We start from the raw sequence: 27,273 nt of genomic DNA, 5'->3' as shown, positions 1-27,273 counted from the left end.
GCCTAAGGCCTGATATATCTAACTAGACATAGTACATTCCTTTTCTTCTTTCAAAGGACCCCGACTTCTTTTTAATCTCATGATCTGCTTCAAATTAAACAAAAAAGAATGTTCTGGTAGATTTATGATTGTGGGTGAATTATGCAGGAAACAGAGAGAAATCAGCTATTTATAGATAGGAATATATACAAAATGGGAAAATGTTTTGTTTTAAATCCAGCAAAACCATTGTATTCCAGAGTGTCTTCTGAACTCTTTTGGATCAGTCATGGTTTGACAGAACCAGACCCTGGAATACTATGGTGATTCCAGGTTTGGGGCAAACTAATGTACAGACAGAGCAGGGCCAATCTGCTATTTATCACCTTCTCTCTCTCTTCCATCAGAAATTTCCAACTTGATGTCCCTGCTATCTTCTCAGCATTTTCTCCTCCCCTTGGTTGCTTCTGCTGCTAATGTTCTACTTTAGAGATGCATATCCCTTTGGGGCTCCATCCTTCAGCCCCCATTCATTCCTCAGATGTCCTAGTGTAGTGTATTCTATAGTCAGTCCCTGGGTTAAGAACGTCTGACTTATGGACAAGTCATACTTACACATGGGTTGCCTACCACTAAGAACGGTGGATGCCATTCTCCTTCCTTGACCTGATGAACTGCTGAAGTTGTGCAATGTTTTTATGAACCAGTGAAGCCATGCATTTTTAATATGCAATCCATTTTCAGTGGTTCATGAAAATATTGCACAGCTTCAGCCATTCATCAGTTTCAAGGAGGGAGAACACTGTCTGCCGTTTTCAGTAATAGGCAGTAATAGTCTGTTCATAAATACAAGTTCTGACCTACATACAAATTCAAGTTAAAGACAGACTTAGGAATGGAACTCATTCTTAACCCGGTGGACTACCTGTACTAGCACCTAGGCAGAGATTCCTAAAGTGTGTTTTTTGACACTAATTTTCCTGGAGACTCACTAAGTGATCCACCGCAGCTCCAGATGGCCACTATCTAGAGTACCCCCATGAATGGTGCCCCCACTTCACCACATGTGTTGACAGTCAGTTGTCCGAAGCCCAATCATATCTCAGTGCTCACTTTTTCGAGTTCATTGGCATTCAGTTGAACAGAGACAACTGACTGTCCTTGATTTCTCCAAGCTGTTGTAGTTAAATGACAGCAGCTTTTTTTTACCGTATATATTAAAAGGGAATAAGATAAAACCAGAAAAATTCAGTGAACAGGATTACTTGCACTTTAGAACCCATTTTAACCTTTTAGTTCATTAGAATAGGTTTTTTTTTTTCAATTTCTTAGTATATAGGTAGTCCTCAACTGGGAGAGATTCAGAATTGCCTAAAATATGGAGGTCTGTATTAGTGTTTTAAGTAAAAAAAGTGAAATACAGGGTAGTCCTCAACTTACAATAGTTCATTTAGGTGATAGTTCAAAGTTACAACAGCACTGAAAAAAGTGACTTATGACCATTTTTCACAGTTACAACCTTTGCAGCATCCCCATGTTTATGTGGTCAACATTCAGAAGCTTGGCAACTGGTGAGTGTTGCTGTATCCCAAGGTCATGTGATCACATTCTGCAACCTTCTGACAAGCAAAGTCAATGGGAAAACCAAATTCATTTAACAGTTGTGTTAGTACTTAACTGCAGTGATGCATTTAACAACTGTAACAAGAAATGTTGTAAAATGGGGCAAAACTCGCTTAAAAACTGTCTCAAATTTCAGATCAATTGTGGTCATAAGTAGAGATGGGAAGGCCTGGGGGAAAAAAACCAGAAATATTGGGAGGGGAATGGGGTTTTTTTTATGTTTTTCTCTTTTTTTCCAAAGCCATTTGGAAAAACTTTTTTTTTTCAATTTTTCCAGTTTTTTCCAGGCCTTCCCATCTCTAGTCATAAGTCAAGGCCTACTTGTAATGGCTTTTCTATGAATTAATCAGTGGGCTGCTACCTTGCTATCCTCAGAAGTTGCAGAATTTGCAGATGGAAACTTTCTCCTGAAGATCCATCAGGATGCTGATGGGCTTTTAGAGGCCCCATATCCCTATATATAATGATAGACAGCTGATGTAGTCCCCTCATCATCTCAGCTTCACTCCCTGGCCACAGCCTTCTCACTGCCTTACTCCCACCTTGTGTTGATGGGCAGGTACAGAGTCACAGTCCTTTAACGTAATTTTCTTCCCACATTCTGTCAAGTTGCAAATAATGAAAATGCCTAAAAAACATGAGCATGAATTTCTAACAACTTTTTAATCCCACAGCACAACAACTCCAATTTAATCAGAAGGAAGTCCTTTAATGATGTTTGCTGTCGTAAGATCTGTATTTGTAATATCACTGGTTTACCAGAAAAAAAATATAAGATGAAAATGAAAAAGTGAAAAAGCGTAAAGAATAATGGTTAAAGAGAAGATTCAGATAGAAAAAGGGGGAACACTTTGTTTTAATAATGTGCTGTTCAGTTTCCTTTGGCTCAACACCAAGCCAGTAAACCTGAAATACGAGAATTTACACCTCAGCTTGATGACAGGACTGCAATTGCCACAGGAAAACGTCTTCTAGGGAAGAACTTTAAGTAAATAGTGCCAAAGTGTGTGTTGCAACAGTGATGCAAGATTTTTAATGACAGTTAAAGCACTAAAATCTAGCACAGATAAATATTTACAAAACAATGATACACATGAACGCGGTTTAATGTGGTTTAATGTGCTTTACTTAACAACTACATTGCCAGTTCCAGTTGTGATTGCTAAACAAGATCCACCTGTATGGTGAAATTATATCTCCTGAACTATGTGAATATTTATGCTAACTTGAAAGCCATATTCAGATGACTTACAAGTGTCCAAGATAACCCATGTTACAATCCTTGCCACAACTGTCTAAGGTAGACCAGATTTATGATTTAAATCAGGGGTCCCCAACCCCCGGTCCATGGAACAGTACTGGTCCGTGGCCCATTGGGAACCAGGCAGTGCAAACGGGTGAACACACGGGGCTTTGTTTGCCCATGAACAGGATTAGGTTGTATGTGTGAAACCATTCCCTACTGCTGCCACCGCTACCTATCTATGGACCCCAAAAGATTGGGGACTGCTGATTTAAATCAGTAACTCCAAACTTCGAGTCCTCGGATGTTGGATTACACTCAGTCCCCATCACCACTGCTCATCACAAGTAGGAGAGAAAGGGAATTTTAATGCCGATAAACCAAGACTGGGAAGCTGAACTTGTTGCAATGTTACCTGAGAAAACACAACCTTCCCCCAGTGACTTGTAAAATGCTAAGGGAAGAATAAATCGGAGAGGTTCCTTTTATACTATTTTTTAAAACAAAAGTCTTGGCTTGACTTTACCTAGCTGCCTGTATCAAGGCTATTGTTTTGATATTTTTGTGAAGGACTTGCTGTTAAGTAGCTTAGCACTTCAAAGTGAGTTAAATGTAACTTTCCAGGTTAAGAATTTATTCTAAAAGAACTACATAACCATAAGGACTCTGTAGAGCTCTTAGCTCAGGGGTCTTCAAATTTGGCCCTAGCTGAATTCTTCAGCATGCCTGGCTGAAGAATTCTAGGAGTTGAGGTCCACAAGTCATAAAAGGGCCAAGTTTGAAGACCCCTGTCTTAGCTGCTGTTTAGCATCTTGGTACGAAGCTTGAAGGATTTTAGCTCTTAATGTAGGGAGCCAAATGTAGAGTTATTTTTAAAGAGTAAAAATTAAGAGATTGTATGGCTCAACATTGTTTCTCAACCTTGGCAGCTTGAAGATGTATGGACTTCAACTTCCAGAACCTCCCATGGCTGGCTGGGGAATTATAGGAGTTGAAGCCCACACATTTACAGGTTGCGAAGGTTGAGAAACACTGCTGGAGGGTGACTTGGAGCTGGCTCTGGGAAGAAGGCAGTGGGAGCTGTATGGCTTTCTCCATGTAGTCACCAAGAGTCAAGACTAACTTGATGACACATGTGCGCACATACACAAAAGCTCCCAATTAGAAATGGGCAGATTATCCATTCCCTCTCTGAATTTCAAATCCAAATTAATCTTCCCTATTCTGCTAGCTTCCAGGTATGCTAGGGCTGCAACTCCCCGGAAAAGCCTGATTAGCATGTTTGGCAGGCCATGCAAATGAAAGTTGCATTCTCTACAAATAGCTTTGGTAGGCAGGTGAAATCACAGCTTCCTGAGTTATTGTCTGTGGGTCTCAGTGTTCTGTATGCAAGTTGCATCTTGATTTCCAAACACAGACCTACCCAAAAGTTGCCCAACAGGCTCTATAAATTAGGTCACTCTGCAGTGGATAGGAACATCTTTTGAAGCTGCTCAGTGGCTAGACCTCTTTCCCATTAACAGGAAATGAAAGCTTGCATGAATCTGCCATCCCTCGGAAGCTTGGTAATGGAAGTGAGCAACCACAGCAGTTACGTGTTGGTTCAAAGGAGCCAAATAATTTTCTACCATCAAAAAGGATTTACAGAGATACAATCTGGTCAAAACTAAAAAGCAACTTCTGATTTATGAGAAAAGCTTTGTGGCATATTGTATTGCACAGGAAATACACATGGGGAAAAAATCAGTAAGACTGTAATTTGGTACTGATTTCTTAAGAGTAACTTGTGTGCGCTCACTTGAGCTTACCTTCCGGAAAGGTAAGTACAGAGTTACATATCCATACTTTTTAATAGAGCAAATTGTGCTCAGTGGTTACTTATCTCAAATAAAAGAAGTTCCTGTTTGCTTTGAATGTGGGTCATTGATCCAGATAGTATTGGTTCAGTTCTGCCCCCTGGACATTGTTTAAATTAATAACTCTTAAAAAAAACAAAGTGGCCATACTAAAACAACAACAGGTTTCACTTTAATACGTCAAACTTTTGGCTGCATAATTCTCATAATTAACTCAGGGGGAGTGTCTTTTTAAAGTTGCCAAGGCTATTAAAATAGTAAATATTTTGATGAGCACCAGTGACAATACAGCCCAACTTAATTACATTTAACCTTGCAGGTGTGAATGCCTCTTTGCTAGATTACATGAACATTATTTGGCTGCAGATCTCATTAATTAATTTGGTGAGAGAAGGTAAGTCTTCTCCACTAAAATAATTATTTTGAATCATGTTACATACAGGTAATCCTTGATTTATAACTCATTGCTTAAGTGATTGTTCTAAATTCTGATAGACTTACAAGGTTTGGGGGGGTACCTACAATCCAGATCTGGGGTTTCAACAGCCCCCCCCAACACGTGGTCATGTCAGCCTTTCTGGAACTCAGCAACTGGGTTGTATTCATTGCCATTTGCAGTGCCCCATAGTCATATCACCACATTTTTACAAGGATTTCCTTCATGTTTTTGACAAAACCAGGCCCATAGTGAAATACTGGCTTGGCATTCATTTAACAACTGTGGCAACTGCAGTGCTCACTTAACGACTGCCTCAAAAAAGGTTTTAAATTGGGGCACTGATGAAAGCAGCATGAGTTCCCATGAGCCAACTATGTTAACCAATAGGCTAGTACAGGTAATTCTTGAGTTACGACCACAATTGAGCCCATAAATTATGTCATTAAGCAAGACATTAGTTAAGTGAGTTTTGTTCCATTTTACAACCTTTCTTGCCACAGTTGTTAAATGTATCACTGCAGTTGTTTAGTAACATGGTTGTTAAGTGAATCTGGTTCCCCCATTGACTTTGCTTGTCAGGAAGTTGCAAAAGGGGATCACATGACCCCGGGACATTGTCACCATAATAAATATGAGTCAGGTGCCAAGCATGTTAATTTTGATCACATGACCATGGAGATGCTGCAACGTTTGTTAAAATGTGAAAAACTTTGTCACTTTTTTCAGCACCGTTGTAACTTTGAACGGTCAATAAATGAACTGTTGTAAGTTGAGGATTTCTTGTACAGAAGCATCAGAACAGACATCAGTCCATCTTTAAGGAAAATAACACTTTCAGATATATTTTGAGTAACTGTATTATGTGCGATTTTAGATTCTTCAGTTTTTAATTAACAGAATTATTGAAATAAATTTTTACATTCATTAAAACTGTCCCAAGTATTTAGATCTTTATAGCAATACATTACAAATTGATCTTTCCTCTTTTGTTGATTTATCCCTGCTTCGATCAAGACTATACAACGAGCTTCCATTTTTAAAGGCTGTCATTTGCCAGAATTATTACACCACAATTACTCTTGCTAGTTGGCTTTCCACGAGGTCTTTAGCTAGGGATCCCATTTTCAGAATGCAGGTGTGACTTCTGTATATGTTCACAAGCGTTTGCAGCAATGTACACAAACACAAATCCATTGCCAGAAAAAAAAATCACCTTTATTAAAATTATTCACCGATAAATGCCTTTTGGGCTAAGGTGGTTGTAAATATCAGAGGGCTCTTGGAGGAAATGGATTGTCTGGATCCCTTCCAGTTGGGATCTAGACAAAAGCACTACTACAGAAAGAGAGCAAAAAACTGCCGATAAGAAAAATAAAACCCTTTTCCACCGAGAGCAAGTAGCTTATGAGCTATTTTTGCAGGAGGAATACAAAACAGCCCATACAGAGGGGCTTCTACAGGGCCGAGGGCATTGCATTCGCTTTTGAAGACAAAAACCACGCAGAAAGAGACGCCCGACTCTTTTGCGGCGTCGGTCTCCGAGGCCAGCCGCCTTCCTTTCCCCGGCCTGCCAGGTGGCTGCTGTGGCAACCGAAAAGCGTTCCACGACCGGCTTAAAGTCGCCTCCACCGGAGATCGAAGAGCACCACTGGGCTCCGGGCCGGTTCCACCTTAATCAGGCAGGCTTCGGGATCGGAAGCAGGGATCGGGACGGCGGAGGCGAGGCCCGGGGACAGGGTGGCAGTCAGGGAGGGTTAAAACTGTCTTTCTCAAACCGGGCTAAATTAAGATATGCGGACTTCAACTTCCAGAATTCCTCAGCCAGCATAGCTGGCTGAGGAATTCTGGGAATTGAAGTCCACACATCTTAAAAGTTACCAAGTTTAGGAAAAAAATGGGTTAAAATATCCATCAATTCACCTGCCAAACTCGCAAACAGCTTTATACAGTGCTTAATCTATTGTGTTCGCACACTTGGTGCTTGGGTTTGTTTGTTTGTTTTCCTGGTGTGTATTATGCAACTCCTAACACTGAAGATGAAACAGACCTCAAAAAAGTATTTCAGGATGGCATCAGCAACAAAGATGATCCTACTTGGTCTTTCATGTTTATCCATTAGATTTCTGGTTTTCAGAAAATAAACCATACTCTGGTAAAGTGTAACTGGGGGAGAAATTAATCTGGTTCCTGCTTCGTATGGAAAACAGAGTTAGCTGCTTGTTCTGGGCCTTGAAGGTTGAAAGCAGAATTATGAATCGAGGTTGGCAGCAATATAGTACTTAATAGCAATGACTTAATAACAACATAATATATGCATGAAATTTGATTTTAACCAATGGAAAGTTGAAAACCGTCTTCAAAGACAGTCTATGTACAGCTCATGGCAAGAATAATCTAATAATCGAGATATGTCTGGGGTTTAGTTTCACTTTTCTACATTGTTTTCTAAATGATTAAACACTTAAAATTCATTTAATATGCTGTGAACATTTTTATTCGTCCCTAGATTACTGCACACTTCTTTTTAAACCACAGCATACCTGGGAAGTATTGCGGGTTTGGGTCCAGACTACTGCAATAAAGCAGATATCACAATAAAGCAAGGAACATGAGTGTTTTGGTTTCCTGCGCATATAAAAGTAACATTAACACTATACTGCAGTCTCTTAAATGTACACTAGTATCAGGTCTACACCTTCTGTCCCAATATACATAGCACAATTTAAAAATTCTTTATTCCTAGAAAATTCTATAATGTGAATATACCTAAAAATCATTATCTGAGCCTTCAATGAGGCATAATCTTTTTGCTGCTGAAGGTGCAAAGCTCAATGAACTGAAGCACAATAAAACAAGTATTGGTTAAGTACCAGTTTATTGCCAATGTCATTTCAGAATAAGAGCTAAAAATGTGATAAAAAGAATTTTTACAGTGCAATTGCTGAAATTTGTTGGAAACTGCAAAGAACCTATAGGTCAAGTTTCTTAACCTTTTTTCCTCTTGGGACTCCCTTCCCATTTTAAAAAATTATGGAGGAACCTTGTATGGGTTATATTTATCAATATTTACTGTATTAAAAATTAAAATTGGTGATTTGCTGCTGCTACCACATATCACAATTGTTTGATGGAATTTTAATGCATTATTTTTCAGCATAGGTTGGCAAATCATTTTTATTACATAGGCCTCTGTGAGACTAGGACCTTTCATAGGACCACATTTTAATAAATACTGCCATAGACTAAACAGTTTGCTGGGTCCTTGGTTCTTTCCAAACTTGGTTGATTTTTGGAGAGCACTGATGATGTTACCTAGTTTGGTAATGAAATGTCTGCAAGAAAATAAACTCAGAGAGCATCAAGGATCTCTGTTCAACTCTGAGCTACCAATATTCTCTTTTGTCCTGAATGAGAGCTAAACCTATTCCCCCTTCAAACTATAAAATACCAAACCATGGAAATTATCACCAATTTTTTTTCCTAAGTCATGAATAGCATAGTAATCCACAGTTTTGATTTTTTTTTCCAGCACCAAACATAGTACTACAATGCAGGACGACTACAAGAAAAATTATGGGTAAGACTATAATTATACCATAGCAGGAGTGTATATTTACATCTTTTAGTGGGGGTGGGGGGCAATCTTGGTGTTTACTGTGGAGAGATGCATGGTATAATTTTGAGGGGGTGCACTGTTTACATTGCTGGATCTATCTCATACAAGTGAAAAAAGCCAAGGGTATTTGGATCAAGGGAAGTTTTCTTTGTTGTTAATTGTAATAGGTTATTTTAAAACTATAATGTTTGATCTTTTCCTGCTTAAGTGTCATGGGAAATTATACAGTTTTCACCAGTTGCACTCACTTTCAGCCATAGACTTCAAATTGCCTTAAGCAAAGAATTCTCAACTTCAGCTATTTTAAAATAGGTAGACTTCAGCTCTCAAAATTCACTAGCCAGCATGGGGAATTCTGGGAGTTGAAGTCTACACATCTTAAAATTGCTGAGGTTGAGGTTGCTGTAGTGGCTGAGGAAGTTTAGGACAGTAAGTTCAAAAGTGGTGGGTCTCAACTCCTCTCTTCTAGGAGTCCTTTAGGTTTTATGTACACTGGTCCTACTTCCTGCATGGTCAGTTAATTGGTAGTAATTAGTACTTGGTGTAAATTTTTTAAGTTGTCTCTATAGATCTGTATTCAATGTCCCAAATACAATGTATGAGAGATTGATGTTTAAGCTACTAGTTGTGATTTTATAGCAGGGTGGTCTTTATTTCATTTATCCAGATTTGGTTTTGGCATATTTTTATTTGCATTTTTAAAAGTCATTTGGAGTTCTATATAAATTATGTAATACCAAACTCTACTTCATGGGCTGTGTAATATTGACAGGGGGAATTTTAAAATAAGGAAAAATCCAACATTATTATGCAAATAATTATTTCATAATAGAGCATAAATGGTATCATGAAAATTTTATTTTAAGAAATTCTGGAAAACGTATTATAAATCCAAAGAATGTGATAGAGTTGTTCCGTGATAAGAAAGAAGAGAAAAAGGATAAAGCAGCACATGTCATTCAAAAAACCTGGAGAAGATGGCTGGTAAGTTAACAATACTTGCACTTTCATCCCTTTTTCTAGAGTAACATGCTTTTTGAGTTTTTCAGGTGTATTTGTGTAGACGTCTACACATTTTGGATGGATTGGAGCCTGTGGGTTCCAAGATTGTTGCATTCTTAAGGGACAAGATGTCATATTGCATCTACACACTTGTTCCCTTTTGTGGCTGAAAGTTTGAAGATGCAGAAGATGGGAGCACCTTATGTCTATAAAAAAACCTCTATCCTTTCCATTTCTTCAGGTATTCACACATCATAATCAACAATTGTGTGAGTTTGTAGTTCTTTGCTGAGTGTGATATGTGATCCAAGTGGTTTTGGTTTGTAATCTGTGGTTGATGGTTTAAGAAAATGTGTGAAGCCAGGCAATTATGGTTTACTCAATAAATCATGGTTAATCAAGCAATGGCTACTATTGACACATTTTCCTGATATGGCAACCAATGATGAATTTTAAAAATAAAAAAGAGCGCTATTTAATCTGGAGAATTTGAAGCTTAGATAAGTCGAATTATAGTCAGAACGGGTCATCTACGACAAGGGTCCATAATCCCCGGTTCGCAACCTGTTGGGAACCTGGCCATGCAAACAGTGGGTGAGCATGTAAAACTCCATGTATGCATGGTGTGGGATTAGGTTGTTTGTGTGAAACCATCCCGTCCTCCCGTTGCTTCCGCTGCCGGTCCACTGAGCTGGAAAGCTTGGGGACCACTGATCTACAGTCTTGACTCCAACCTTCTCTTTAATACCTGAGCTTCTTTTTGAACACATGAAGGATTACCTGAGGGACTGTCTTTTTCCAGAATCTCTCCCCATCCAATTCAATCCAGCAGATTGGGCATCCTGCAGATCCCATCAGCCAAAGAGGGTCGGTTGGTGGGGACTAGAAGACAGGCTTTTTCCAGAGTAGCCCCTGCACTGTGGAATATTCTCCCCTACTATCTTTTTGTAAGATTTTAAAATTTGGCTGTGTACCCGAGCCTGGGGCTCTGAATGTGTTTAGGGTCCATTTGTGGCTGTACTCTTAATTGGTTAATTATCTTGGCTGCTGTATACATTTATTTTTGGAAGTTTCTATTATTTTAAATGTTTTTTATTGTTTTTATAGTTTTAGAACTGTAAGCTGCCAAAAGTTACTGGTTGAGATGAGTGTCTATAGAAATTGAATAAACATGCAAGCAAATAAATCAAATGAAAGAGGACTCAGAATCTCCATGGCCATCCCATAAGATACAATCAGCACAATACGAATGAATAATTATTTCAGGAGAAACCCGGATAAAATGTTATGTGCACAAAGTGACAGCAAATGTAATATTTGTGTTTATAACTAGTCTGCATTTATCTATTCCCTCACCCCCCCAGGATATGGGTGTATTTGAATATTATAAAGAGCTTATAGGCTTTAAACAGTATGGGGAACCTTGCCATCTTATGAAGTACATTGAACCTAGAGAGGTAAGGGCTAAAGTGAAGTGGTAAGTATTAAGCATTCACACTTTTATAATTGATCCATGGTGTGCCTAACATTAACAGCAGTGTGCCATTTAATATGGCTTAACATGGTATAATCAAAGTTTGTAGCAAATGTTTAAAAACTATATATCTATGTGCTAACCCTATTTTTTTTCTCTTTTTACTGCTAACGACCATTTACGTCAGGAGTTCTCAAATTTGTATATGCAAAGCATAATCATTGCCAACACTCACTTCATCTCAGCCTGGGCAAATTGATATTTGGCTTGCTGTGAAAAGACTGGAGTGAACTCAGACAAGGTTCCAGCTTTGCATGGAAAAGCACAATGAACTTGGCTTGCTTGGATCTCCTGATAGTCCATTCTTTTTATCTGTATAAAGCTGTATCAGTGTCAGATTTCTCTTCTAACTGACAAGCAGACTTCCAGTTTGTCAAAAGAAAGTGGAAAGGAGACCTTAAAGCAGGGGTGGGCAACTATGGCCCCTTTACGACCTTGTAGACTTCAACTCCCAGAATTCCTGAGCCAGCTGGCTTAACAACTCTGGGAGTTGAAGTCCACAGGCCGTAAAAGGGCCACAGTTGCTCAGCCCTGTCCTAAAGGGTGCTCTGATAGTGTTCTGGCTTTCCATATGGAAACCTGCTCAGTTGCACACACAACTGGATTGCTGACAGAACTCTCTGCCTGGAGTAACCAACAGCCAAGTCAGGATTTTCTGTGATTGCAAATATTGATTCAGAATAATTATTATAGAATGAGAAATATAAATGGCAGTCTCAAAACCTAAAGCCAGCTTTCAGGAGTTATGCAAAATGAAGCAAGGTCATCCTTCCTGTTAAAAAAATGAGGTCTTAAAGTCAGTTGTTTTATTCTTTATTTATAATAAAAATGTTTTGCTTTAGAAAGCGTCAATATTCTATCACTATTTTATCTGATATATATATAGAGAGTAATGAAGTGCATCAACTTTTTAAAGCTTTTGCATGCTAATGCATATATAATCTTGTATAATTACAGGCAGAATTTTTAGATGCTGCAGCAGGAGTTCATATTAAATTCAGACTAGGCGGGGTAAGTATATATTTAACAATTATATTTTAATAATAATTAAAATAAGTTTAATTGGTCTCTTGGTTTCCTTAACCATTGCAACAAACTGGCTTTCATTTTTAGAATCAAGATAGTGTTTTTTGAGCATCCAACTGCTTTGGAATTCATTGAAACACTATACATTCTTGCAATGTCTTAGTAAAGGGGCATAGACTTGGTCATGAGCTATCAGTACTGGTCTAGTTGAAGTGGTTGAGAAGTTCACGGGAAGGGAGAAAGCCATCTCATTCAGGTTCCAGCACAGATTCAAATTCCTTGTGTGCAGACTACCAAGAAAATGCCATTTGTTTTTATTGGCTATTATATGTTTGGTTTTTTTATTGGGCTTCTGTTATTATAAGAATCGTTTCCATTTTGTTATATGTGTTGCTGGGGGAGAATTGAAAAGATTTTGAAGGTCGGAATACTTGTTTAAGAGTACTGTAGTCAGCGTTGTCAGTTACCTCCTTCCGTATTTATACAGTTTAGGATTGCTTCACGCTTAACAAACATATGGCTGTTTTGCCCTTTGTGCAAATAATAGAACTTCCAAATTCATATTAGAATGATTTGTCTCAGGGTCCACAAAAGTGCATTTTAAGAAAAAATAATTCCAGTTTGCTTCTGATCTATTTTAGAATTTTTTCGTTCTGTTAATAAATAGACATTTACAGAGAATATCCCTAAGGATCTGTAAAAACAAATTGCAGTGACCGGGACATATTTTCCATTTACTTCTTTTTAAATTGGACATTTCCTTGCAGGAAAAGTTTCCTCCCAGCATATATTATAAAATATTTACTCATAGACCTATTGTGGATTTGTGTGCAAATAGTCCCAAAGACTATGCGAAGATGGCAACCCAACCAAATCCAAGAAAGTTGCAGAAAGGGAGCGTCAATGAAAGTACTAGTGACTGGTATCAACGCATCGAGAATAATGGCTGGAGACTTCTTTCCATTAGAGTAAGACAATAAATAATTTAATTTCTCCCTTGGTTCCTCTGATATTGCCCTCCCCAAACAGATTGTTTGCATAGGTTGTGATGGGCGACTTCCTTCCACTTGACACATTTCAAAGATTTGTTGTGGCTGTTGTTTCTTATTGTTAAAGCATAGACAAAACCTGCAAAATGATATTGGGGTATCTTCCAGTCTTCTCAAAGAATGCTTCAAGGAGTTGGTATTTATTTCTTTTATGTATTTTCTCCATGTTTGTGGAAGGTTATTGAGCTTTCCAGATTTCAGGGGATATATGTGTTGAGAGAAGTTCTGTGGTAGAACTGCTCCACTTTGTATTACGGATCACCAACTACCCAACAATTCATAAAGAGGAAAATACCTGTGATACGGCTCTGGGACCAGGAAATTTATCTTCCATCTATCCTTGCTCCAGTTCTACTTCACTGTATAAATTATTTGGCCTAATTCAACCAACTGCATCTCAACCCTTCCTATCTATTCTTTTTTACTGTTTCTGCCTTCTTAATGTTTTGTTTCAACTCTTTTTTTTCTCACATGTCTTCTGAAATGTTACAGGTTAATGTCAGGCATTTTATTTTAAAAGTTGGGCTTGCTTGTAATTTACAAATCAACCTATTGCTAGGTTAATCTTATTAAGTATACATCTTTATAGGCTAATCTTGTTAAGTATACATCACTATAGGCAATCCTTGAATTACAATTGTCCATCTAGTGCAGGGGGTAAGCAACCTTGGCTCTTTTATGACTCGTGGACTTCAACTCCCAGAATTCCTGAGTCAGCCATGCTGGCTTAGGAATTCTGGGAGTTAAAGTTCACGAGTCATAAAAGAGCCAAGGTTGCCTATCCCTGATCTAGTGACTGTTCAAAGTTACAGGTTACTGCAAAAAAGTGATTTATGACCATTTATCATATCTACAACTGTTGCAGCTTCCCCATGGTCAGGTGATCAAAATCCAGATGCTTGACAGCCGGCATGTATTTATGACAGTTGCAGTGTCCCGGGGTCACGTGATCACCTTTTGCGACCTTCTGATAAGCAAAGTCAATGGGAAAGCCAGATTCACTTAACAACCATGTTACTAACTTAACCATTGCAGATTCAACAACTTTGACAAGAAAAGTAAAAAAAATGGGACAAAACTCGCTTAAGAATGGAAACTTTGGGCTCAATTATGGTTGTAATTTGAGGACTGCTTATACTAAAAAGGCTGCATTATGCTGTTCACTTAGAATGTAGGGATATTTTTAGAAGTTTTATATCAGAGAACCCTGATTGGAAACAGAAAGGTTCTTGTCACGTCCTACAATTTTGCTTCAGGTATTTCTGAAAGGAAATATAATTAGCTAATATTGCCTTCTTTTTTTTTTCTTTGCAATTGTGGCTACTTTTGCATCTTAAGTAAAAGGTTAAATAAAAATACATCTCCATAGGGTAGCTGAATCCCCAAAACTACCACTTTTAGTTTACAGGCAAATTTTGTCAACATTTCTGAAAATTCCAACCAACAAATTCCAATCAACCACAATGTTTGGCTAAACTTAGTATAAATGGCTCAGTGGTTAAAGACATTAAGCTTGTCAGCTGGAAAGTTGAAGCCCGGGTTTGAGATCCAAGTGCCATGGAATGGGGTGAGCTCCTATTACTGGTTCCAGCTATTGCCCACCTAGCAGTTCAAAAGCATGCAAATGCAATTAGACCAATAGGTACCATTTCAGTGGGAAGGTAACAGCGTTCCACGGACCTCAGCATATAGTCATGCTGGCCACATTACCACAGAAATGTCTTCGGACAACACTGGCTCCCTTGGTTAAGAAACAGATGAGCACCACCCCCTAGTGTCCAACGTAACTGGAAAGGGGATACCTTTACCTTTACCATATTTCCTTTTATTTATGTAGACTCACTACTGACTCAAAGCAGTGTTAAGAGTTGCTAACCTAATACTGTAAGCACATTGTAGAATGGAAGAGGGAATATCAATGTCTGTTTAGCAACCTACCTTTTTGACATAGCAGACTATTCAAATGCAGCCATTGCCAGGCTCTAGATTTTCTCTGTCTCTGCAAGCATCAACCAGTTAAAATTGAGCTGGGCCCTAAAAAAAAAACAAAGCATATTGGAAGAGAGAGGGGAGCTGGGGCAGAACAGCAGTTATCTTAGAAGCACTTAGCCTTGACCAGTGATAAAAAAAATTCTGATAAATGTGAAATGGCTTTCAACAATATATTTCAGTATTGGAAGGGTGTGGACTCTTTAACAACGAAAGACAATACCAAAATACAGGAATTCCATCATTCTCCCCAACAGAGGAAACGGAACATGGTAAAAAGAAGAAAGGCAAGAAAAATTGAATGGCTGAAAAAAATGTGAGTTACAGCAGCTTGAAATTCTGAACACGAGATTGGTCAATTTTCATTTTATAATCAACTTAATGGTTTTTAATTATCATTCATTCAGCCATATTATGCTAATACAATAGCAATCCATCATTATTAAGCTAGAGCTATCCATCAGCTGGAAATAGCTTGCCATAAATCACGTTAACCATTTCTGCCAATTCTGTTGGCTTTTATTCATCAGGATTGGGGAGTGTAAAACTTTTCAGGCCAGGGAACCTGTTAGTATATATATATATATATATATATATATATATATATATATATATATATATATATATATAATTCCTGATCAAGAAGCAAGGCTCTAGTGGTAGAATATTGGCGGTGTTTGAATGAACTCCCCCCCCTTCTACTTATGGAAATCCATCAGGTTTTTGCAAAAGTTCAAAAAATTGTGATCTGAAAGATAGGCCAACAGAACTAAGGCAAACCATCCCTCCAAGTTAACCTTCCTCTACTTAATGCCAACCCGATTCAAATTCAGTCAAACTAGTTAAAGTTATATGGGTAGTTCTCAACTTATGACTTGTCATTTAATGAGTGTTCGAAGTTACAGTAGCCTCAAAAAGAGGATATTTTACTCACATAAAGCCATTGTAAAGCTGCCCCTCCCCCATCTCCATGGTTACATGATAGTATTCTGGGTGCTTGGCAAACTCTTCAAGTTTATGACTGGTTGCCAAGCACCCCATGATGACCCTTTGCAAGTCTTCTCAGCTAGCTTCCCCAGAAAGTCAGTGGGGAAGCCAACAGGGAAGGTTACAAATTACTGCTGCCTGCTGAGAGGACTGTCTTGTCTCTAGGGGCTGGCTAAAATAGCTGTCTATCAAGGGGAGTTGAACTCCTCTGCTGGGGTGCAGAAAAGGAGCTCCAATCCTGAAGATGCGAGCTCTGTTTCTACAGCCCGCTAGAGCAGTTCCTTTCTGCACACTCAGCGGAGCCGAATTTCTTTGGCAGGGTGTAGAAACAGAGCTCAGATCCTGAAAATCCGAGCTCCATTCCTGCAACCCACTGGAATAGTTTCTTTCTGTGAACAGAGGGGAGTTGAATTCAGCAGGTAGCTCTTTTGCTCCATTTAAAAACCCAGGAGATCACTTAATGAGCCCAATCAGGAATGCTGGGACTGCAGTCATTGAGTGATGCAGTCACGTGGGCCTCTTGCCTAACAACCAATTTGTTCATCAACCAAGATTTCAGTCCCAATTGTGGCCGTAAATTGAGGACTACCTGTAATCCTAACACATTGGAGGACATGTAAAATATTTTAACTATTGTATTTCCACAATAGCTAACTCAACCATATATGATATGTTCTGAGATAACTTAAAAAGTTGTAAGTTAAAATTTTAAAATAAGTTAAAATTTTTTTGAAATAAACAAAAATTTGGAGAGACTATGTTAGTCAAATGTGGTGGCTCTCCAGGTCCAAACACAGCGTGTTTGTTTTTTTATGTCTAAATGGAACAAGAAAACAGTGTAGGTTTGGATCAGCATTAGAAGACTGTCTTCCATGTCAGCATGGTCTTTCATAAAAGGACCACTTCTTATACAATAGTGCCCTCCAGTGCTTTGGGGGGGTTCCTTTAGATACCTTGATTGTCAGTCAACTGGCTAAATTAATTCTAATACACAAATAAACAGTTTGGGTGGAGTGTTTAAAATTGATATTGCCTTCCTTAGAGCCTGAAGTCATTACATATTTCCAAGTGTGTATTTTGTGAGTAGCTGTGGGCATTTCTAACTTAGAGCATCAGTTCTTTAACACGACAGGTGAACACGGTGTTCTAAGAGATTAGAGGCCAGGTGGCATCAAAACTCTGTGGCTTTTGAGATAATATCTTGTCAGTTGCAGCTCCAGGAGTTATGAAGTTCAGTATCACCTAATTTACATAGTAGCACAGAGAGAACGTACTAGATAGTGATTCTGACTTGAACAAAGAACACGTTCTTTCTGCCAGAGATCTGGTGCAGAATCAGAATCAGTCAATAGACTTTGGTAGGGAAGAAACCAGAGAATGAGAATTTTCCATTACATAGATATGCATTTACTGGAATATGCCACAGGCTTTTTTAATGGCAGAGAACATTGCAGTCCATCTGTCACATTGTGCTTTGTGCAATAGTTGTTCTTAAAAATCGTGCTTCCCCGGGCAACCATTTGAATTTCTTGTCAAGCGATCAGTCCTGATAATTTAATATGCCAAGTTTTTTCAGAATAATTTTTTAAATTAATGAGTCTCAGAATATATAATAGATATTGTTGTTGTACATGTGCTTCACTTTTCACCTTGCATTGCATTGTATAGGAATTATATTGTATAAATGAATTAATTGCTACCAAGTATGTATCAAAACATTAATCAATTTGCAAACTAAATTCTTCAAGGCTGATTAGCCATGTGTTAGAAAACTACACTTGCATATTTTATTATTAACATGGTTTCAAAGAAACAAAAACTATTTGCCATCTACAGTGGAACTGAATACATTGTACAGGTAGTCTTCAACTTTGTTGTTTAGCGATGGTTCAGAGTTACAACACTGGAAAAAGTGACTTACAACTGGTACTTGCACTTATAACTGTCACAGTATCCCCACAGTCACGTAATCAAAATTTGGGTGCTTGCCAATTTGCACGTATTTATGATGGTAGCAGTGTCCCAGTTGCAGTGTCCTGGGGTCATATGACACTGACAAGCAGAGTCAGTGTCAAGCAGAATTGCTTAACAATCATGTCATTAGCAACTGCAAGTGATTCACTTAATAACCATGGCAAAAAAGGTTATAAAATTGTGTGTGATTTACTTAACAATTGCCTTGCTTAACAATAGAAATTTTGATCACGATTGTGGCTATTAGTCGAGGACTACCCAAACAAGTTTAGCTTAACAGTGCTAATTGGTACTGAAAATTTCATTAAGCAACAGTCATAAATGGAAAATAAATAAATGGCTGTGCCACTTAGCGCTGGCAGTTCAGGTAGTCCTGGTTACCATCATTTAGCAAGAACTACATGGGTCAATAAGTGAAGACCTTGTATTACCACCACTTGTGATTTCCTGCTGGTTTCCCATTGATTTGACTTGGCAACTTTATGATGCGTAGAGTTCAATTTCCAGAATTCCACCCAGCCGTGTTTAGAGTTGCTACCTTTGAGAAACAGTGCTCTCCATGACATAGCAAAAGAAGTATTAAATGTAGATTTGATTTTCTTACCAAATGATTGTGCAACTTGTAAGGTATCTGTGTAAACTGCACCTGTGCCTGGTCATTGTACGCTCTACAAAGGAAAGCACCACAATTAATACAAAAACTCTAAGGGAATTAGTTTATTATGTGCCAGTGAAGGTATTTGGAAGAATTTTGATCAAAAAGGATGTGAGAAATAACAATGGGCAAAATATGAGAAGTTTTATATTGAGCAAGGGAAGTACAGGAAAGTGTTTTGCCTTCTGTAGGTTTTTGGAAAAAATATGAGTGTGATAAAGTAAATTTATCACGTAGCTTTGTTGAGTTAAATAAAACATGAATAGCCTTGTTTTGTACAAATTGGAAATTATTTGGAAATTATTATCAAACGCAGTAAGAACAATATATGAGGGAAGGAAAGCACATGTGAAAATAAACAGAAAGGTTAGGAAATAGGTTTAATATTGAATAAGGAGTAAGCCAGTGATATATAATGTCACCTTGGTTGTTTTATGTTTTTGCACTGCTTGGGATGATGTTAGAGATATTTTATTTGGAAATGTGTATTTTTCTATGCAGATGAAGCTGTTTTGTTGGCTGAAACACAAATGATTTGCAACAAATGTTAGGTTGTATAATGTAGTAAATATGGATATGAAGTTTACTGTAGTCAAGAGAGTTGTGCTTCCAGGCAAAATGGATTAAAATTATCCATAAATGACAAAAGATTAATTATTACTATAGAGGAGAAAGTGTAGAAATTTTGAGAAATGCTAATGGCAATAAAAAAGAATTGGGCACCACAATTTGTTGCAAGGAATCAGTATTTGTTGAAAAAAGTTAAAATGACTCTATGTCCCTTTGGGCAGATGGAAGTGAATGGCTAAGGCAAGTCTTGAACTCAAACTCTCCCACTTTCCAACTAGTGCCTTAACCCCTAGTTCAGCCTGGTTCTCTAGACTAGCGGTTCTCAACCTATGGGTCGCGACCCTATTTGGGGTCGATCGACCATTTCTCGGGGGTCGCCAAACAAGGCGATCCGCCATTTTTCCCCCTCGGGGAGCGCCGCCGCGCATGTGCGCCGCACATGGGGGCGCCGCCGTGCATGCGTGCAGCGCCGCGCCACGCATGGGGCCGCCGCCGCACATGAGCGGCACGTTTGTGTGACGGGGGTCGCCGTCACACAAACGTTGAGAAGCACTGCTCTAGACCATACCAGCTCTATTAATTTCTATTAATCTATCAAACTAATTCTATTAATTTTTGTTTCTTCCTCTTTTTCTGCCTTTTGAAAAATATTGCTTACCTTGAAAGGGAGGAGAAGGACATATAGTTGCCTCAAACTGAGAGATGGGTGCAAATCAATTTAATTATAATAATAATATTCAATGCGACTGCTGTAACTGTTAAGAATGAAAATACATATTTCTATTTTCTAGGTATTTTGGAGAAAATCTGCAGGTTAAAACAGAGAATCCTGAGGCAATTGTTTTAATTCAGAGAGCAACAGAAGGGCTAATCAAGTCCCTGGAGAAGGAAGGAATAGATCAAGTGATGGAATGGGAAGTAGATGAAATGTTAAAGTGGACAAATGCATTGAATTATGACGAGTAATGGTTTTAAAGTTCACCTTTCATTACTTTTCTAAATCTTATTGTTTTAAAATTATCAATTTTAGCTTTTGATCTCTAGTGGCAATTTATATTAATAAGTTAATCTAAGTCATTAAGTCACATCTACTCTCTTCTATCTTTCTCTCTGATGCAGACACCAATCAAATCACAAAGTATATGAGAGAGAGAGAAAAGCAGTAATATAGGAAATTATTTAATAAAAGCTTTTCTGTAACATCTCTTGCACCTCTTGTTGTTTTTATTGTTTTACCTTGGTTGTTTTTGCAATTTGGCAAAAGTTGGGAGATTAAAAAATATGTGTGTGTCCGCACACGTATGAAAGAGAGAGAGAGAGAGAGAGAGAGAGAGAGAGAGAGAGAGATGCTTTAAAGTATGCATTGCAATTTGGTTATTACTGTTCCATTTTATTCACTGTGCTTATTGTTTACCTAGATATGTTAAACTATGGAAAGAAGTTGGAACAAGCAAGACTTCAGAAAGTTTTCAAGGTAAAACTTTTGCTGGTCAATCTTCATGTAATTTTAATCTTAAAATAAGAGCATTGGATCGTAAACTGCATGGGTAATTAAGACTTTTGCAACACATGAGACTCAGTTGACACGTGACGGTGACAGAGCAGCTCGTGTTATAATCTCATACAGATGCATAATTCTTATGCCTCTCTGTAGAATTAGGTGTTTAAGGTTATGGAGGCAACTCTTTGGTTAATTAAAATTTTAATTAATTTAGTTTATTAATTTAACAAAAATTATGGCATAACTAATTCGTATTCTGTAAACAGTGAATTAAAACAAATTGTGTGAATTGGAATTGCATTGGTAGCCATGCTGATCATATAATACATGAATTGGATCTTAGTTATTAGTGGCCCCCAACCTTTTGGGCACCAGGAACCGGTTCCATAGAGAGTTTTTTCCGCGGCTGAGAGGGGTCGTGGCTTCACATGCTGTCTGGATCTGCAGACGGGGCTTTCCTTGTTTGCGTGACTCAGTTTCCGGTGCCAGTCCATGAACTGGGGGTTGGGGACTCCTGTTAGTTATAATTTATTTTGAGGGATTTGCTATGTGAAAATTTCAAATATATTTCTTTAAGAGGTTCTAATCTAAACTATATGTGGATTTTACAAATGCAGAAAAATATAATACTGGAGTCTTTCATTATTTCTAGAGAAGCAAATTTCTAGGCCTAATCAAATATGTGAAGTCAGTTTGGTAAGAATTAAAATTTCCAACAGTATGACATGTTGCAAGATGATGATGATTATTATTAATGATGATGATGATGATCATCCCCAGTAAGGCACTACCTTGATGTGGTTGTGGGGCTTGTGTACTCTGAGGAAGATGAGAGCTATCCAGATGTTCAACCATACTGGACAGGTCTCATCAGAGGAGTCAGACAAAGAGTGTCTCTCTCATAAAAAATATGGTGAGATGTAAATTTCAGAAAGCCGTATTGGCTCAGATGTCGCCCGAGTTAACAAGGTCCATGCTAGATGTTGGAGTTCTTGGATATCTGGTGAAAAATGGGTTACATACTCAGGACTGTTGGCCGAACAACCAGGGCCAGCAGCTGCAGAACTACTGGAAGAAAAGGTGTTTACCCATCGCAAATACAGTGATTGAAAACAAAGAAATAATGATCTGTTATTACAGATCAAATCCAACAAGAAGAGGATATCTAAAACGAATGCACCAGTTCTGGAAAGAACAACATCCAGAATCAGAAATAACAGAACAGAGACTAGCAGGTCAACGCCGATTTATAATACGAAATAAAGTATTCACAGAAAAAGAACTGGACGAACTGCAAAGGTTTACTCAGGGCAAAGAAATCAAAGCCTTGCCAGAAGTAATTCAGAATGTAGAGGCAAACCAGGGGGAGTTAGCAGTGAATGAATCTGGCAGAGATATACAACTGTTCTCATTTGGAAACCAGGCCCCTCTTCCTCAGGAAGAACAAAGCCCTCTAACTAAAGAAATAAAATAATTGAAACAGAATAACTGAGCATCTAGAACAGCACAAAAACAACAGAATAAGGCTGCCTGCATTAAAGCTTGTTCCAAAGAAACAGCTAGCTCAAGCATTAAAAGAGGCAAATACTGCAATATCAAGTATAAGCACCAATTCACCACAAGAAGCAAACCAACTAATGTACAGCACAGCTGCAGTTATAACTGAATACTTGGGATGCAAAATCAACAAAGAAGAAAAACAAACAGTGCACCACAAAAATGGAAGGTTAAACTAGAAAATAAGCAAGTTAAGGTCACATGCAAGTAAGCTAGAACAGATGAAAGAAAAGAAGCTGAAAAACAAGAAGACTAAAGAATACCTAATCAAGAAATACCACTTAGAGACAAGAAAGATTAAGGAAGCACTGGAAATAATAAAGCAGCAAATAACAGCTATAGCCAGGAAAATCAGTAGATATGAAGCTCGAATTGCAAATTATAGGCAGAACCTCCAATTTCAATCCAATCAGAAACGTTTCTACCAATCCATCAATGGAGAAACTGCAGTGAATCAGTCAGTACCTAACAAGGAAGAAACTGTGCAGTTCTGGAAGCAGATATGGGATAACCCAAAGAAATACAATAAGGATGCGGTTTGGTTAAAAAAGGTGGATGCAAATAAAACAGAAGTTGAAATGAAAGAAATAGTAATAACAAGAAAAATGGTAGAAAAAAGAGTAAGGAAGATCAAAAATTGGTCAGCACCAGGTGAAGATGAACTGCATGGGTTTTGGTTGAAACTTCTAACTGTTATATACCCACTCATTGCCAAATTGAAAAGTGGCTAGCAGCTGGGAAAACCTACCTAATAATGAAAAATTCAGCAAAAGGGGCAACACCAGGCAACTACAGGCCAATTATCTGCTTACCAACAACTTTCAATTGCTAACATGTGGTAGCTGATGCAGTACAACAGCATCTAGTTGAAAACAATCTCTTTTCACTGGAGCAGAAAGGAAACCGCCCCAATAGCAGAGGAACAAAAGATCAACTCCTAACAGACAAAATGATCTTGGAAAACTGCAAGAAAAGGAAGACCAACCTGAATGTGGCATGGATTGACTACAAAAAGGCATTTGACTCTCTGTCACATGACTGGATAATCAAGTGCCTAGAAATAACAGGAGTTAGTAGAAACATCAGAAAATTTGTGCAAAGATCGATGGCACAATGGAAGACACAGTTGCAGATCAATGGTGAGAGGTTAATATCAAAAGAGAAATATTTCAAGGAGATTCATTATCACGCTATTTGTTATTGCAGTGTTTCCTCTGTCAACAATACTGAATAACTCAGGACCTGACTATCAAATATCAAAAACATCTGCCAGACTATTCCACTTCCTTTACATGGATGATCTGAAGCTGTTTGAAAAACATCATCTGAAATAGAATCACTGCTCAACACTGTTCGTATATATAGCCAAGATATTGCAATGGAGTTTGACTTGGACAAATGTCCCACACTTACTATGAAACAAGGAAAAATAGTCAAAACTGAAGGAATCAAGATGCCCCACGAGAATAACATTAAGAGTCTGGATGAGGAAGATTACTACAAATATTTGGGTATCCTTCAAGCTGACAACATCAAGCACACTGAAGTCAAGAAAAAGATTAGAGGTGAATATATGAAGAGAGTGAAGAAGAGCTAAAAGTCCAAACTCATTGGAGGAAATAACATGAAGGCAATCAACACCTGGGCAATTCCAGTCATTAGATACACAGCTGGAATAGTGGACTGGACTCAAGCAGAACTAAAAGCAATGGATAGGAAGACCAGAAAAATAATGACAATGAATCATGCTCTTCATCCACACAGTGATGTTGACAGACTTTATCTACCAAGGCAAATAGGTGGGTGTGGAATGCTGCAAGTACGTCAGATGGTTGAAGAAGAAAAAATGGCTCTGGAAGAATATCTGAAGGATAATGATGAAATTAGTATATCAGGAAGGTTTAGTGACTACTGGAGAGACCAAACTGGCCTACAAGAAAGACCAAATGAAGAACAGAATAGAGGCATGGGAAGACAAAAGCACTACATGGCCAGTACATTAAAAAAATAGCTGGGAAAGCAGATAATAACAAGACCTGGCAATGGCTAAGAGCAGGAAAATTGAAGAAAGAGACGAGGGACTAATTCTGGCTGCACAAGACCAAGCCTTAAGGACAAATGCATACAAAGTCAAAATTGAGAAGACAGCAACAGAGAGTAAGTGCCGCCTATGCAAAGAAGCTGAAGAAACAGTGGACCACCTGGTAAGTTGCTGCAAGAAAATTGTACAGACTGACTACAAGCAGCGGCATGACAAAGTAGCAACAATGGTGCATTGGAAGATCTGCAAGAAATATAATTTGCTTATAAGCAAGAACTGGTGGGACCATAAAATAGAGAAAGTCATAGAAAATTAAACTGCTCTGGGACTTCAGAATTCAAACAGACAAGCACCTGCAACATAACACCCAGGACTTAACAATAAGAAAGACAAAAAAGTCTGGATAGTGGACGTGGCAGCGCCTGGAGACAGCAGAATAGACGAGAAAGGACTGGAGAAGATAACAAAATACAAAGACTTACAAATAGAAACAGAAAGACAAAGGCAAGCAAGGGTAGTATCAATAGTAATAGGTGCCTTGGGTGCAATCCCAAAACAACTGGAGCATCACTTGAACACAATTTGCATTGACAAATTTGCCATTAGTCAATTGCAAAAGGTGGCCTTACTAGGAACTGCTTCCATTCTGCAACAATATCTGTAATACCATCAAACATCTACATCTGCCTATCCCAGGTCCTTGGTAAGGACTCGATAGGTAGACAGGTCAAGAAGTGTGTAGTGTTCTGTAACCTCATCCCTAAAAATAGACAATAGAATACAATTTGAGAGAGCTAAATTATAATACTGCAGATGCAAATGTGCCAGTTTGTATGTTATTGTAGAAAATAAACTCTTTAAAAAAGATTATACCTATCCAACATTATTTAATAATTCAAGGATGAATCTGAATTTGGTAAATTTGAACTGAATTGAAAACTAATGTTTCTAATTTAGTGCCTTCTAGGTTTGCAGGGGAGTTACACTTTGTGTTACTATCATGCAATATTATCTATGAACAAATACGTTGAATTCAGTTTTCCATTATAAATGGTTTAAAAATATATTTGTATTATTATAAAATATTTGGTTTTCTTGTATAAATATTCTTCATGTATATGTTTATCTTTAGCTTTCCGGTTTACTCAACAAGATAACATTTATGAATTGATACCAAACAAGATTCAAGAAATAATGCAATCTCACTTGAAGAAGAAAAAATAATCTATCTGACAAGTGAACGTTCAGTAGTCACAACAGTTATCAACATAAAGCTCCAGAAGACAAAAAAATAAAAACACGGTATAAAAAGATGGAATCTATGCATTTGTGAAGCTAATGTGCCCTAACATAAAATGTAATGAACATTAAATTTGTTCAGTTTTGTAGTGAGCTTATTTTGTGATAGATGACTTGCCTGTTGTGATATTCATCAAGATTTATTTTCAATTTTTAATTATTTTGATTTTGGCAAATCTAAGGTATTATATATAAGTGAGCAAGGATGTGGAAATGACACAATCACATAAGGGCAGAAAGAGTTCCCTGCTGAGGTTTAGCATCAATCTATAAATAACCTGAGTGACCATGCATTTCTGTGCTTAGCCATTACCAGGGAAATCATAGTTGGAATGTTAATTAAAAGATCGGGGTTTCCAAAGTCAATGAACCATTTCTCATTCATAGGGGAGTGGGAAACGAATTATCAAAATTTACAGTTTAAAGGTGGCACCGATTGACGTTAGAAGTAGACAAAATGAATATAAAAATTTACGGAGTACCGTAGTATGTGGTTGAAAGTCTCGTTCTAATCTGATTTCATTTCATGACCAGGTTACCATTCTGTAGCATAAAACTCCTATGGATTCTCAGAAAATGTATTGTATTGTACACATGTATGAATGTATGTATTCAGCATGCTTATGTTTGCCTTACAATTGAGAAAATTTCCCATGCAACAATGAAAGTTATAAAAACATTGCTTTTCATTGAAATGTTTCTATATATATATGTATGTATGTATGTATGTATGTATGTATGTATGTATGTATAAAAAGCATTTAAATAAATTAATAAAAATCAGTAGCAGGAATATTTGAGCATTCAAGAGTTTATTGAAAAAGCTTTCGCATTTGTCAGTCTCAATATGAATACAATTTCCACATATCAATTTACAGGCAAGTAGACAAAATTCTTGCAGTTCTATAGTTCACTATGGCTTTGTGCAAAAATGAATTATAATAAGTAGATATGAAGAAAAATGCATGTTCAAAAGAATTTGGCGTTATTGTACATTTAAAAAGGCACTTTGGGGCACCTCTGTATTTCAATACACAAATAGTAGAGTCTAATGCAGAGCAAATAAAAAATACTTCCACATGCATAGTGCATGAATTCTCAAAAAAAAAAAAAAAAAAGCATATGCCCATAACAGTGTTTACAATATAATTCATAAACTTCCTTCAGTAACTTCTTCCAGGTTTCAAAGTGCACATACAAGTTATAACAAATAGGATTAGCTTATTACTGAACTAAATTTAATCAATAATGAAATGTAGAATAAGGCTACTCTTTCCATGATATAGAACAAAATTACTGTACTGGCCGAATACAGGAATTTCTTGCTAGCTTA

At 37.7% G+C, this 27,273-nt stretch overlaps 1 protein-coding gene across 6 annotated transcripts; it reads left to right on the top strand.

The window, feature by feature from the left end:
* Window positions 1-3,907: 3,907 nt before the first annotated feature.
* Window positions 3,908-27,067, top strand: CUNH11orf65 (chromosome unknown C11orf65 homolog). Of its 6 annotated transcripts, XM_039322341.1 has the most exons (11): window positions 4,094-4,664; window positions 5,021-5,095; window positions 8,670-8,717; window positions 9,623-9,740; window positions 11,123-11,215; window positions 12,250-12,303; window positions 13,086-13,286; window positions 15,539-15,672; window positions 20,334-20,504; window positions 20,961-21,016; window positions 25,774-27,067. In XM_039322341.1, exons 3-11 carry the CDS (start codon window positions 8,689-8,691, stop codon window positions 25,863-25,865), a joined length of 948 nt encoding a protein of 315 aa, XP_039178275.1. In that variant the 5' UTR covers window positions 4,094-4,664; window positions 5,021-5,095; window positions 8,670-8,688; the 3' UTR covers window positions 25,866-27,067. The 6 variants fall into 6 exon arrangements, with proteins under 6 accessions (XP_039178286.1, XP_039178308.1, XP_039178297.1 ...); XM_039322352.1 differs by lacking the exon at window positions 5,021-5,095 and having other exon boundaries at window positions 3,908-4,664; window positions 15,614-15,672; XM_039322329.1 differs by lacking the exon at window positions 5,021-5,095 and having other exon boundaries at window positions 4,095-4,664.
* The last annotated feature ends 206 nt before the right edge of the window (window positions 27,068-27,273 follow it).

The sequence above is a fragment of the Crotalus tigris genome, unplaced genomic scaffold (assembly GCF_016545835.1).
Source record: "Crotalus tigris isolate CLP2741 ecotype Arizona unplaced genomic scaffold, ASM1654583v1 scf7180000017607.2124824, whole genome shotgun sequence".
Classification (NCBI taxonomy): domain Eukaryota; kingdom Metazoa; phylum Chordata; class Lepidosauria; order Squamata; family Viperidae; genus Crotalus; species Crotalus tigris.
Note: the sequence above shows the minus strand (reverse complement) of the source record. Positions and strands in the feature narration are given on the sequence as shown.